The sequence below is a fragment of the Neophocaena asiaeorientalis genome, unplaced genomic scaffold (genome assembly GCF_003031525.2).
Source record: "Neophocaena asiaeorientalis asiaeorientalis breed wild unplaced genomic scaffold, Neophocaena_asiaeorientalis_V1.1 scaffold65, whole genome shotgun sequence".
Classification (NCBI taxonomy): domain Eukaryota; kingdom Metazoa; phylum Chordata; class Mammalia; order Artiodactyla; family Phocoenidae; genus Neophocaena; species Neophocaena asiaeorientalis.
The window spans coordinates 11,663,079-11,678,193 of record NW_020173215.1 but is presented as its reverse complement, the minus strand read 5'-3'; the positions used below and the strand labels follow the sequence as shown (position 1 = coordinate 11,678,193).

Below are 15,115 nucleotides of genomic sequence, written 5' to 3'. Positions count from 1 at the left end.
AAGAGTAGCCCCCGCTCACTGCCAACTAGAGAAAGCCCGCACGCAGCAACAAAGACCCAACGCAGCCAAAAATAAATGAATAAAAATTTAAAAAATAATTTAACATACGAAACTTTCAGCTTTTTTTCTTCAAATACCTCAAAGCCTAAAACTTAAAGTCAGTTACATTTTTAAAATCATTTTTGGACCCCCATCACAGATTCAGATGTATGACCCTTCAACTTCAAGTCAGAGTATGTCAGTTGACAGAAGACTGACTATTCAAAAGGAACACTGGCCTTCTGTTGTTTCTTGACATATATATATATATATATATATGGATTAAACTAGCAAAAATATGGCAAAGAAGAATTTAAATGAAGTCAGGTTGACTTTTCTAAATACTCATTTGCAAGTTTAATTTAAAATTACAAAATTAAAAAAAGGAAAGATGTTTTAGAATAAGATATAAAAATTTTTAATAAGATCCCTCATACTTATTATAATCTTCCATTGTATTTATATATATATATATATATATATGGATTAAACTAGCAAAAATATGGCAAAGAAGAATTTAAATGAAGTCAGGTTGACTTTTCTAAATACTCATTTGCAAGTTTAATTTAAAATTACAAAATTAAAAAAAGGAAAGATGTTTTAGAATAAGATATAAAAATTTTTAATAAGATCCCTCATACTTATTATAATCTTCCATTGTATTTAACTTCATATTTTATGTCATGAAGGGTGAACAGAAGGAATTAGCAGGTAAGGAATTGGAAAGAATATCTTCAAGGAAGAAGTCAGAATATAAACAAAGGTAGCATGTAGCTCAGTATGGAGGGAGCTGTGTGCAGTGTGTGTTAAGCTTCAATAGAGAGACATGGAGAGATGACAGATGAGATTTGCCATGGAAGGGCAAGAAACTTAGATTTTATCCAGAAGTCAAAATTTAAGGAAAGTGACACAATCTGATTTACATTATACAAAGATCCCCTAGGCAGGAAATGAAGTGTGAATTTTAATTGAACAAGTCTGGAGACAGGGAGAATAGCATAGAAAACAGATTTAGAGGAAAGATAATGCAGATCTGAACTAGGATAACAGAGGAAGGAATGACTAAGAGAATACAGAATCAATGAATAATTAGGACACATAACTCACAAACCATGCACGGACAGTGGGAAGCTGGGATAAAGAAGGACATCCTGGATTCTAAAACTAGACCAAAAGAAACAAGAGCAAATCATTGTCAGTAAATGTATTCTGAATAGAGTATTAGGGAATGCTATCTAAGTAATATGAGTATAATTACATAGAACAATTGAAAAAAGTATTTGATACCAACCACACCAGTTAAGTTGGGTTATATGGTTACATTTATCACCATTTCAGGATAATTTTAATAACTGCCCAATATCCCTTACAATTTGATATTCCTGATTTCATTTTAACTATTTAACTATAACTTACAGACTGCTTTAAATTTTGGTATCATAAATAAGGCTATGATAAATTTTCATATATGTAAAACTTTTAAATTGTTTTCATTATTTCTCTAGGAAAAAGGCACATTTGTAGCATTGTCACGACAGAAATATGAATGTGTTTAAAGCTATCACTTCATAATGGGATATTGCTTTCTAGTTTCTATTGGTAGTAACAATATATCACAGTGTCCATTTCTTTACACTATTTCTTAGAACTGAAAAAAAATACAAGAATTTCTTGTTGAAAAGCTAATATGTCTATCAGTTAAGGTATTATTTTGTATTTTATGATGAAAAATTTAAATATACTAATTCTAAACTTCTGAGAATTACTAGAGCATGTTCTTTCATATTTTTTAGGCATATTATTTTCTTGCTTGTAGGAATTCATTTTTTCAAATTTAATTTTTTATAAATTTTAAAGTTTATTTTAGAAAATCTGAAAAATACAGAAAATTATTAAGTAAAATATAAAAAATCATCAATAATTCTATTACCCAGAGATAAACTGTTAAACTGTGGATGTATTTTCTTTCTATGCCTATAGTGTGTATGTATATATGTAAAATAATTTTTAATAGAATTATGCTATGCTATACATAGTTTCAGGGCCTTATTTACCCACAATATGTTATATATTTTGCCATGTCATCAAATGTTCTTTTTTTTGGGGGGGGAGATTTAAACTTATTTCTGGTTATTACTTTAAATTCTCTGACAACAGCTTTACATAGTTTATTGAAGTATATTTGATTTATAGTTTTATATTAGTTTCAGGTGTACAACACATTTATTCAGTATTTTTATAGATTACACTCCATTTAAAATTATTACAAAATGATGGCCATATTTCCCTGTGCTGTCCAATATATCCTTGTTGCTTGTAGGAATTTTTAAGTTAATAATATTTAACATGTTTGCCATATATATCATTTGTCTTTTCTTTTTTGTTATGGTATGTTTTTAATATACAGTATTATTAATAACAATAACCTGGATATAATTTCTTGGAAGAAAGCAGATAGAAGGTACTGCTATAAACATTATCAGTTTGCTGACAGAATCTAGTTATAGACTTTGTCAGCATTCAGGGATTGAAGGACCCTTGAATAAAGTAAGCAGAAAAAGCTAATAAAATATTTAGACTTTGCATTTAGAAATAAAAAGCTCATGAACACATTGAAGGAATAAAGGAGTAAATGCCTGTCAGAATGAAACACATAAAATGTTGTAGATGAATGTGACATGTAAAGAGAAGCAAAGCAGGAATAGAGCCAACTCAAAGGAAAACATTTAAACAGGAAGAAGGCCATAGTAGAGAGGGCTTGTGGTGAACTCAAAAGAGGTTATAATTAATAGTTGCTAATGAAATAAGGAATCCATGTAAATTTTTGACAGAGAAATTATTTGAAAAAGATATTTTATATAAATTTAAGTCTTCAGACACTAGGGGCAAGTAAACAGATCAAATAATCACACGTGTCTGATATGCAGACAGTCATAATTTCCTTTTATATGCTCTAATACTGAACAATATCGATTTAGTTGTATATGTAGGATCATCTAAGACTTTCAAATATGCCTTTGAAAGCAAAATAGTCTTTTGTGAAATGCTCTCTTCACAAACGTTTTTTATTCATATTTTTAAGATATGTGGAAAAGAGATCTTAACAAACTAGTAAACTTACCTCTAGTTTTCACTCTTACAGACAGATGGGTGGGCAGGAACACACTGTTGATCTCAAATTGTTTGGAGTATAATTGTTTTACATTGTTGTGTTACTTTCTGCAGCACAACAAAGTGAATCAGTTATACGTATACTTATATCCCCATATTCCCTCCATCTTGTATCTCCCTCCCACCCTCCCTGTCCTACCCCTATAGGCCATTGCAAAGCACCAAGCTGATATCCCTGTGCTATGCGGCTGCTTTGCACTATCTATCTTACATTTGGTAGTGTATATATGTCAATGCCACTCTCTCACTTCGTCCCAGCTTACCCTTCTCCCTCCCCATGTCCACCAGTCCATTCTCTGTGTCTGCATCTTTATTCCTGTCGTGCCCCTACATTCTTCAGAACCATATTTTTTTTAGATTCCATATATATGTGTTAGCATACAGCATTATTTTTCTCTTTCTGAATTACTTCACTCTGTATAACAGATTCTAGGTTGATCCACCTCAATACAAATAACTCAATTTCATTTCTTTTTATGGCTGAGTAATATTCCATTGTATATGTGTGCCACGTCTTCTTTACCCATTCATCTGTCAATAGACACTTAGGTTGCTTCCATGTCCTGGTTATTGTAAATAGAGCTGCAATGAACATTGTGGTACATGGCTCTTTTTTTTTTATGGTTTTCTCAGGGTATATGCCCAGTAGTGGGATTGCTGGGTCATATGGTAGTTCTATTTTTAGTTTTTTAAGGAACCTCCATACTGTTCTCCACAGTGGCTGTATCAATTTACATTCCCACCAACAGGGCAAGAGGGCTCCCTTTTCTCTACACCCTCTCCAGCATTTATTGTTTGTAGATTTTTTGATGATGACCATTCTGACCGGTGTGAGGTGATACCTCATTGTAGTTTTGATTTGCATTTCTCTAATGATTAATGATGTTGAGCATCCTTTCATGTGTTTGTTGGCAATCTGTATATCTTTGGAGAAATGTCTATTAAGGTCTTCTGCCCATTTTTGGATTGGGATGTTTGTTTTTTTGATATTGAGCTGCATGAGCTGCTTGTATATTTTGGAGATTAATCCTTTGTCAGTTGCTTCATTGGCAACTATTTTCTCCCATTCTGAGGGTTGTCTTTTTGTCGTGTTCCAGCGGGTGAGCAGACAAGCCTCTTGGGCTGGTAAGTGCTGGTTGGCACCAATCCTCTGTGCGGGAATCTCTCCGCTTTGCCCTCTGCACCCCTGTTGCTGTGCTCTCCTCCGTGGCTCCGAAGTTTCCCCCACCCCCACCCCGTTTCTTCCACTGAAGGGGCTTCCTAGTGTTTGGAAAAGTTTCCTCCTTCACGGCTCTCTCCCACTGGTGCAGGTCCCATCCCTATTCTTTTGTCTCAATTTTTTTTTTTTTCTTTTGCCCTACCCAGGTGTGTGGGGAGTTTCTTGCCTTTTGGGAAGTCTGAGGTCTTCTGCCAGCCTTCAGTAGGTGTTCTGTAGGAGCTGTTCCACATGTAGATGTATTTGTGGGGAGGAAGGTGATCTCCACCTCTTACTCCTCCACCATCTTGAAGGTCCTCCCGAATGAAGAGTTTTGAATTAACTTCTATCTACTGTATGTGTATTGCTTTCCATTCAAATTCTTTAATAGCTGTTCCTCAGAGAGTTTAATGGATATATCCAAAGTCACACAGGAAGCCAGACTTGGAAGCCAGGTCAGCTTAGCTCAGGCCCCTTCTCACGAGTCCTCAGGTCTCCCACCCGAATGAAGTCCTTTCTCAATGCTCTCCATAGATCAAAACAGGCCTCCATTCATTTCTCTTCTTCGTTCAGCAGTTTTTTCCCATAATGCTGACAGGAGGTGGAACTCAGGTGGTAATGTAAGCGATGGGGATTGGCATGATCAACTGGGCTTTATTCCAGTGATGCAAGAATAGTCCAACATCCACAAATCAATCATTCAAACTGAGCCACAGCATTGGTAGTTGTATTAAAAAGTGCCAAGGAAGATGAACTTGGGTCTTGTAGCACGAAACCTAGTGCAATTATCCCTCAGTATCCACAGGAGATTGGTTCTAGTACCCCCCCTGCAGATCCTAACAGATCATTTTAATGTCGACGAAGAATGCACAGAATACAATTATGCTTTCACAGTATGGTTAAAGAGCTAACAAGATGGATTGCCTGCTTTTGTAAAAGTGCACAAATAACTCTGACATAATAACATTCACAGAAAACTCACAGAATTTTAATGTTAATATTTTAAAATTCATTATTAATATCAAAAAATATGGAAAATAATATGATATTCTTTTTTAGTATCAGAAATTAAAGGTGTTTAATTTACAGAAAATATATAAAGTTAGAAGAAACATTTACCCATGGTGAAAAAAAAGGAAGAAGGACTTTTCAATTATTCTTTAATATATACCAACAACATACTTGATTAAATTTTCTCATTAATATTAAATTAATATATTGTTATACATATAACTTCTACATATGCATAAATTATAAAAATCTCTTTACTGATAACATTTTTGCTTGAAATTTTGAATATGCATCTATTACATGGGTGAAAAAATAGCATTTATATACATGCAGTTGTAAAATGATGAATTAAGAACAATGTAATGAAAGCACACAAAATCTAGTGAACTAGACAAAGGTATTTGATGATCACAAACACTAAATTTTACTTGCAGCTTTTTAAAGTTGAAATATAATTAACATATTCTATTTTTTTCTCGTGTATGTCAAAATGATTTGATATTTGTATATATTGTGAAATTATCACCACAATAAATTTAGTTAACATCCATCATCACATAGCAAATTTTTTTTTATGATGAGAACTTTTAAGATTTATTCACTTAGAAACTTTCAAATATTCAATGCAATATTGTTAACTATGGTCACCATGCTGTACCTTCAATCCCATGACTTATTTATTTTATAACGGGAAGTTTCTACCTTTTTACTACCTTCACCCATTTCCCTCACCTCCGACCCCCTACCTCTGAGAACCACCAGTATGTCCTCTGTATCTATGAGCTCAGCTGTTTTGCTGTTGCTGTTGTTAGATTCCACATACTGTAAGAGATCATGCAGTATTTGTTTTTCTCTGACATTTCGCTTAGCATAATGCCCTCAAGATCCAAGTTCCAAGGTCAAGATCCATATTGTCACAAATAGCAAGATTTCATTCATTTTTGTGGATGAATAATATTCCACTGTGTGTGTGTCTCCCACATTTTCTTTATCCATTCATCTATCTATGGACACTTAGTTTGCTTCCATGTCTTGGCTATTGTAAATAATGCTGCCATGAACATAGGGGTGCATATATCTTTTTGAGTTTGTGTTTTTGTTTTCTTTGGATAAATATCTAGAAGTGGAATTGCTGGATCATATGGTAGCTCTATTTTGAATTTTTTGAGGAACGTGCATACTATTTTCCACAGTGGCTTCACCAACTTACATTTCCACCAAGAGTGCACAAGTGTTCCCTTTTTGCCACTTTCTCATCAATGCATGTTATTTCTTGACTTTTTGATAATAGCCACTCTAAATGGCTTGAGGTGATAGCTCACTGGGGTTTTGATCTGCATTTCCTTGACAATCAATGGTGTTGATCACTTTTTCATATACCTGTTGACCATCTATATGTTTTCTCTGGAAAAATGTCTATTCAGATCCTCTGCCCATTTTTTAATCAAATTGTTTGTTTGTTTGCTGTTGAGTTGTGTAAATTATTTATATATTTTTTGATATTAACCCCTTATCAGATATGTGATTTGCAAATATTTTCTCCCATTCCATAGGTTTCCTTTTCATTTTTTTAATGGTTTCCCTTGCTGTGTAAGAGCTTTTTAGTTTAATGTAGTCCCACTTGTTTATTTTTGCTATTACTACTTTTGCTTTTTGTGTCAAATTCAAAAAATAATTCCTAAGACCCATGTCAAGAGTTTGCTACCTATGTTTTCTTCTAGGAGTTTAATGGTTTTAGGTCTTATTCAAGTCCTTAATCCATTTCAAGTTAAACATTTGTAGCTTTTGATGACTCATAAAGTTTGCAAATCCAGCATTAAGATGGTTGACCACTTAAGCCACCGAACAGACCTGTAATTATTTTACTTTTATCTACTAGAAAATTTCAATGAAAGATTTCAAAATTTCTTGATTCAAATGAAGTCCACATTATACAGTCCATGTTACATACGGTAGTGTGTCTCATTTCTAATCTCTTCTTTCCTCTCCTCCACACTGCCACCCTATTTTCTTCTAAATATTTTCTCTGGCATTTTTTACAATATTTACTGTATACATATTTCCCATAACTATACCATTTGAGCCTTCTTAATGAAATAGGGCTTTATATTTCCTTTTTTATATTTAATATTGTATAAATATTCTATGTTTGGAATAATTAAAAACTCCGCTATAAATCTGTAATTGTGAAAATGTAAAAATTCTGAAATAAAATTGTATTAAGTGATTTTCTTCTAAAACCAATAACCTGTTATTCTGAGAAAGACAATCTTTCCCTCAGTGACAGATTTAAATTTGTTGCTCAAGGACAACACACCAAGAATGACGGTCATTTCATCACAGACAAATTATGGTTTGTCTCCCTTTAAACTAGATGCCCAAACCAATAAGGTTCTTTCCTGGGTAGTGTTGCCATACTGTCAAAGAGGTTATGACTTGGTAAAAAACTGAAGGGAAAAAAATTTATTTTTGACTTGTTACGTAGCTCAAGATCAGAAGACGTTCGGCAGCTTTCCAATACTGACATTAGAGTGAGCATTCCCTTGATTCAGCACATCATTTTCAAGAGTCTGTACACTTTTAAGACATTTTGGTTTGAAGAAAATAAGTAATATATTTTTTCCCCTATTGCATAATATTTATTTCAACAATAAAAAAGAGTTCCTTCAAACATTAGAAACAATCTGTATTTCATTTTAGTGCTTGTGTTTTATACTTACATTTCTTTTTGAGTTATTATTTGTGTGATTTTTCCTTTTAGTGTGTTTGGTTGTTATCACTTTCTCATATGTCTCATATGTTAACGAGGCTGAAACTAGTTACTCAGTTATTTTCTGCTTTTCAGAACAGTAATTTGAATAATTAAATAAAATAATTTAAATGACTAAATAATCAAAGTGGTGGTAGACTATCATATATGTATCTATATCTGTATATGGAATACCTATCTATATCTGTATCTGCATACGGGTATCTACACACACATCTATATATGAGATCTTGCGCTCTCTCTTTATATACATTTATATAGATTATTTTACGTACATCACTGGCAAAGAAATTATTACTTTTATAGCATTCAAGTCACATTTGGGGCATTTTTTAAAAAATCGTTTGTTGACAGAGAGATTCAAATAGAAGAAATAGAAATAACTGAACGTAATATGATATGACTATATTGCCATTATGTTGATTGTTCCACAGCACATAATAATGCTTTATTTGTACCATGCTGTAATTGGCACTTATACATTCCTTTCTCTGAGAGGCCATTAGAAATGCAATTATGCCAAAACATGATGATATATTTCAGCACATGGAATTGAACCTCTGCCTTTGGCAATAGTCCCATGAGGTAAACACAGCTCTGTGAGCAAAATATTTATCAAAGAAAAAAGTAAAAGCTCATTTTACTATTGTACTGTATAGCATTTGCTTCGCAGCTTAGCCCAGTTTAAAAAAAAAAAAAGGGAACAGGCTGATACTTCTCCCTAGAAAGTAATCAGTCAGTGACTGATAAGATCATATTAGCAACAGGGGCAGGCTTATGATATTAACCATCTTGTGATCTTATCTGCTCCAGATAATTATTTTGCAATGGAAAGCAAGCAGTAAGCAATACCATCAGCCATTACTCATGGTAGGCAGAGGTTGTGTATTCTGCACTCCTTATGATAAGCCATTCTCTTTGTGTTGTTTTAGTGTCAAAGACAATCCCTATTCCTGTCAAAGATAAGCCATGCATTTTGAAACTCTTCATAATACTGTTTCATTTATCTAAGCCACAACCAAAATGATTTACAAACATGAAAAACAGATATTGGAAAAAAGATTTAATGACTTTTAGTTTCTATAATCAGATGTTGATGAAAGTCAACATCATGTTTGTGAGAATATTCTAGAATTCTTATGTCTACCTTACAGTATCTTTACTATAATAATTCCTTAAACTTAAAATATGCCAAGAAACTTATACACTTACTTCATATATTTTAAGAAAAAGACAGAAGCTATTGATCACTTTTAATATGAAGATATCAAGAGGTGGAAAGGCTATAGATTGCAGGAGGGAAACATAGCTAAACTAGAACCCAGATTTAAACACCACATGAAGAATAAATTCCACCTAACCAAACTGTATGTATAAACAGCTTGCATTGGAAATACACATCTTGGACATTGTCGTGTTATGTGGCAATAAGTAAGGAGGAAATTGGCGAACACAGCATTTGAGAAAAAGAGTCAAAGAATGTTAGACTGTGTGAGAACTCTACAAAAGATTACTATGTTCTGTGAAAAGATTCTTAGCAGTGATATAAAAGATGATTTAATATGTTTTATGATAAATAGAGAATTTTTTTCCTCTTTCCCAAGAATAGAACCTGAAGTTTTGGCAGTAATGCTTTAAGATAGATGTAGAGAAACCCTTTCTGACTATGGGTTGGATCTTCCCGCTGCAGACACTCAAGAGGAGGTGTGCAATGCTTCAAAGAATCTTTCATTTCTCTCTGGTTGGTATGGGTTACATTATTTAAAACACAGAATTACAAGTATAAAGAAATGGATTTCAAAAATTCCTTTTGGCCTGCTGGAAAACAGGTTGTAAAAACACCTTGTATTGATAGGAAAGGGAAATAAAAGTAAATTTAGAGTTTAGGACTGGTCTTTTTATAGCTAATTTGTAATGAATTAATACACATGAAAAGAAAGTTGATATTGCAAAACAATGTAATTATTTTGGATTAAAGCAATACATAATTTTAAGAGTAGTTTATAGACAATTCTGTTATACTATGTATAATTCTTCCTCAAGATTCCCCTCTTTTCTTTCTTAAATAGAAACAGACTATTTGCATTAATTTTAATGGTTCAACTGCTTGATTTCTCCCTGCATGAGACTGCATGCTTCAGTACCTCATACCTGCTGATATAATAATTCATATACTCTCAAGAGGTGTCAAGAAGGGATTTAAAGTAGAAGCAAAAAAAATATGAACTAAAATTAATGATGATCCCCCACCACTTGCTGATGAATAGTAGAACAAGGTCATTCATTTCAACACAGAGACCTGCCTTTTCTCTTAATCTTTTCTGGTGCCTCTGGCTCTGCGGGTGTGATTACAAGCTCCTTTGACACTGCTGGGCAGCACTGAGTAGAATAATAGTAAACCCATCCGTTAAGAAGTAATAAGGCCATACTATGAAATAATAACTTATTGCATTGTAGTAAACAATGGTACCCAAATACATTGAATATGTTGAATTAATTCATTCAGTATTCAAAAATGTAGTTTATAGAAAAATTTATATTGATTGATTAGGAACATGGCTACAAATATCAGAAAAGACGTACCAACTCACTCAAAGAACTAAAATTTTAGCATACTTTTAAATTTTCAAGGATTTAACAAAATACATTGCTTTTGTTTCTCCTCAATGAACATTTCCCCACCAAAATTATCCACCTAACAATGAACACAAATGTGTGAAGTGACTTTTTTCATAATTTTAGAACAAGAGGTTTCCTTGAATGTCACAGAACAGTTCCGCCTGCATGTCTTAGATGCTTTTTATTATTTATGGAAATATGCCATAAAACTGCCAATAACATCTCCTGAATTTGTTGTTCTATTCCATTTCCCTAGGGGAAGCCCATAGGTATCCATCCTCACATTGCCATTATTGCTGCTTTTGTAAGTAATCTCAACGATAACAAAAAAATGACTGTAGAATATTCACTGTTTAACTTACATCCACTGGTCATTTTGTGATATTTAAAAAATAAAAGACATGCACTAGTTGATACAATATTCCCTGTACTTATTTCCAGAGTATTTGAATTTTTGGAGTGGCTAGTTGTCAAATTTGTGAGCATTAAAATCACTTTAAAAATCAAAAAGCAAGAAGTCATTATTTAAACTATAGAGAAATACTTCAACTGACCAAGGATTGGGCACTGTATCACTGTGACAAATGGATGAGAGTGTCACTCCTCCCCCCCAAGTGACATGTACATGTCAAGTAAGAATTCTAATGTCAGGATCAGAGAAAAGACCACTTCACTAGTGTCCCATTATGATGTGACACCCATACCAGGCTCAAACATGCCACAGACTATTATCAACCTATCAAATTGACTTTGAATTATTAAACAGATGTTGAGACTATGCAAATGAAAGGATAATCATATGTCTTTGATTTGCTGATAAAAACAGATAACATGAAATAGTATATTTTAAAAATCTATACCTTTCTTTTCATTTTAACTCTCTAGAAACCCTCATTTTGACAGTTTTCTCATTCTCAATTATTTGGCAAGTTAAGTAGTCAGCAGATATTCCAAAATGTCACACTGGTGAAATCTTTGGGACTTTAAACAAAAATGTCTACTTGCCAGCTTTCTCATTAAGTGGACTCAATGTGGGATTAAGGATGTTATTTTTCATTTTTGAAATAAGCACAATTCAATTGGCTACATGATTGCAATTCACATTATTCTTTCCTTTATCACATGTAAATATATTCATTATACATTTTGGTGGAGTGAAAAAGAAAAAAGATAGAATGACATATCATTGTCAGTATGATAAAATGGATCTTCTTAGCCAATTAATATTTTCTTTTGTTTCACATCTCAGATATAATTTTGGTTGGCATCTATGTCTGAGCATATATACATCTCACTACCGAATCATGACAAAGATCGCTATTGAACTAACTCAGAAACTCATCATAAGTCCTTATCAAGTCAATTTCTATGTGGTCACTTTTTATAGTTGTAATTTGTTGAAATCTCATGGGCCTTGCACATTTCCAAAGCTGGTAGATGACAATTAAACTTAGTTTCAAGCTCAAGTGTAGGAATTAGTTTTAAATCACTAAATCAGCCCTTACATTCACCATGGAATCTACTGTATGAGTTCCATAGGTTCAACATACAATCTACTGGAGGGAGGTTGTAGTAGCTTCAGGCACCTTCATTGCCCTGTCCAGTGTCAGTACAGCCCTCTGATCATATCTGTTTGTGAAACAGAATTGTAACAATACTGCTGTACACACTAAGAGACTTGGCAATTGGTAATACCTCTGTAAGGATTTCTTTATTTCTATTTTATCTGCCCTTTCTCTCCATAAATGCATCATTCAAAATACCAAAACTTTTCTAATATATTTCTTAATATTTATTTTGATAATTACTTTCCACATTAAAATTAACTGATACAAAGTATATTATTGTGATCAATTTCACTCCCTACTTCCCTACATTCATTCATTCAATCATTCAACAAAAAGTTTAAAAGTTATTTACTGCATAGAAGGTGAGGCATACTCATAGATAATTGGGAGGTATAGTGACCAAAAAAAAAATAAATATAGAAGTCATTTAATTTTTATTCTTTTTCATGAGTTATTCCCATTGCAAATAAACTATATATGGAAATACCTTCTTACATGTAACAGCTATTTGTATTTCATTTATTATAAAATACGTCTTGCCCATCTTTCTGTTGAGTTGTGGTCTTTGTTTTTTCATTTGGTACTATTGCTTTATTTAATCAGAATTTATTTATTTAATGCTATCTGTTGTACACATTGCAATTTTTTCCAGTTTGTGTTTTTGAAATTGATTTTCTTTCCAGTAATATTACTGCTATTCAGATAACTTTACTTTAGAGTAGCCATCGGTACCAATTTTTACGTGTGGGGTTTGTGGTTTTGTCTCTTGCTAAACACAACCATCCACACGCTGGTATTTTTTCTAATAATTTGGTGATTTCATTTTTATGTTTAAGTCTCCGATGCAACCAGAATTTTTGATGATGCAAAAATTTGACGTTAAGATAATTCTATATATTCACCAGGTTTTTAACCGTTTTTTCTAGCAATGTTACTTTGCAATTTTCTCCCGAATGTTCTGAAATTCTACCTATATTTACTGCTATAATTCTGTTATGTATTTAGATAAATTTCTAACTATTCTTTTTTCCCCACTTTCCTGTCTGTCTACATATATGCATAGTAGAAAACAATTTTAATTATAGTAGCATTACAATGTAGCTTAATAACGTAGGAAAAAAAGTCTCCACCGTCTCCCAATTTTTCTTTTACTGAAATTTGCTAGAAATTCTTGTATATTACATGACAAAATCAACTTTATTGGTTTATAATTTACACACAATAAAATGCACATCTTTTACATGCAAAGTTTGATGAATTTTGGCTAATTGATACAGTCATGTAACCACCATAAAAATCAAGTTAGATTATCCCCATTGTTCCCTGGTGTCCCTTCCTAGTCACCTTACCAGGGCATTGAACAACCACTAATCTGTGTTGTCATTATAAATTTTATTTGACTCTTCCAAAGTGTCATAAAAATAACATTATACAGAGTACCTTCCAGCACCTGCGGGCTGGAGGGAACGCTGCTCACAGCTTTCTGTCAGCACGTCTTCGTGTGTCCTTACCCGCCTTATCCTACACCCAGTCGCCCAGAGCAACCTTCCTCCGCGACCCCGCATCTGAGGCATGGCTGCAGGCTAGGGGCCGCCCTCGCAGTTCCTGTCTGGCCCTCGCCCCCAGCGCCCGCCGCACGCGGCCTCATTGGGACGATGCTGGAGTCCACTAGCGGAACGGAAAAGCTTCAATGGCCTGAGCAAGAACTTGCTAAGAAGTCTATTCTAAATGCAGAAGAGTCCTTGATCATTGACAGCAAAAGAAGCATGACACATTTACCTCCTGGAATACGAAAGGACATTTTCACAACTGGAACCAGTAGTTACAATGTCCTACTACAGAGCAAAGAGGAGAAAGAGCATCATTCACAAAAACAGTCTTCCTCCACCTACTCCAAAAGATGTAGAAAACCCAGCAATCTCGTAGCTCTTCACGTAGTAAAGATCTTCGCAAGATAAAAGCCCCAGTGCCTGTGATGAGCAGTGGTACTTGGTACTGCCTAGAAAGGCAGCCTGCTGTTTTTGTCACTAGTTCGGTGTCAAGTCCTGTAAAGTTTACACATGGTATCTCTGTCACAGGAAACAGCGTAGTACTGCCACCTACACCCCAAAATGAAAGAAAGGTCAAGCGACGCCATTTCCCTACTTTTCCAAAGCCAAAGCCGCAGCCTCAGCTGTCTAGAAGTTTTGAAAAAGGAGATGAATTTTCTGGAAGGAAATTTTGTATACTGACTGCTATAAAGCCCACCAACTTGGAGAAAGAAAAAGTGAGACTCTTAAGTCTGACTTCACCTACAATCCTCAGTTTGAATATGCTAATCCTTCTCTGCTAAGTGTCTTAACCAAGCACAACAAAGCAATTGACCAGTTTCTTAAGCAGGTAAAATGCTATTTCAGTAGTGGTATTTCATTTTATGTAATGAAAACAATTATTTGCCATCTTATAGAAAGCCAAAAAGAGTTGTTTTAAAATATTCCAATTATTTATAGTTAACTCCCATCCAGAACATGTAAATATGTGACAAGAAATCTCCAAGTGAGTGTCACAGCTCATATGTAAACTACTTTGCACTAATCAAAATCTACAAAGAATCTATTATATAGACGTTGTGTCAGGAAGCAACTATATTAGGAAAAAGCTTCAGATTCTGGCTCCAAGCTTTCATTTGGGAGTTACAAACTTATGGCCCATTCGTCAGCCCACAGACAAGTGTTTGTGTTTTCTTTTTGATTTTGAATGCCT

General features: G+C 33.7%; 1 protein-coding gene across 1 annotated transcript; it reads left to right on the top strand.

Annotated features, from left to right (window-relative positions):
- The first annotated feature begins 14,028 nt into the window (after window positions 1-14,028).
- On the top strand, window positions 14,029-14,842 carry LOC112399735 (uncharacterized protein KIAA0895-like). The gene is given in 3 exon segments (XM_024745078.1): window positions 14,029-14,287; window positions 14,290-14,643; window positions 14,646-14,842. Coding segments are annotated over 3 exon segments (810 nt in total).
- The last annotated feature ends 273 nt before the right edge of the window (window positions 14,843-15,115 follow it).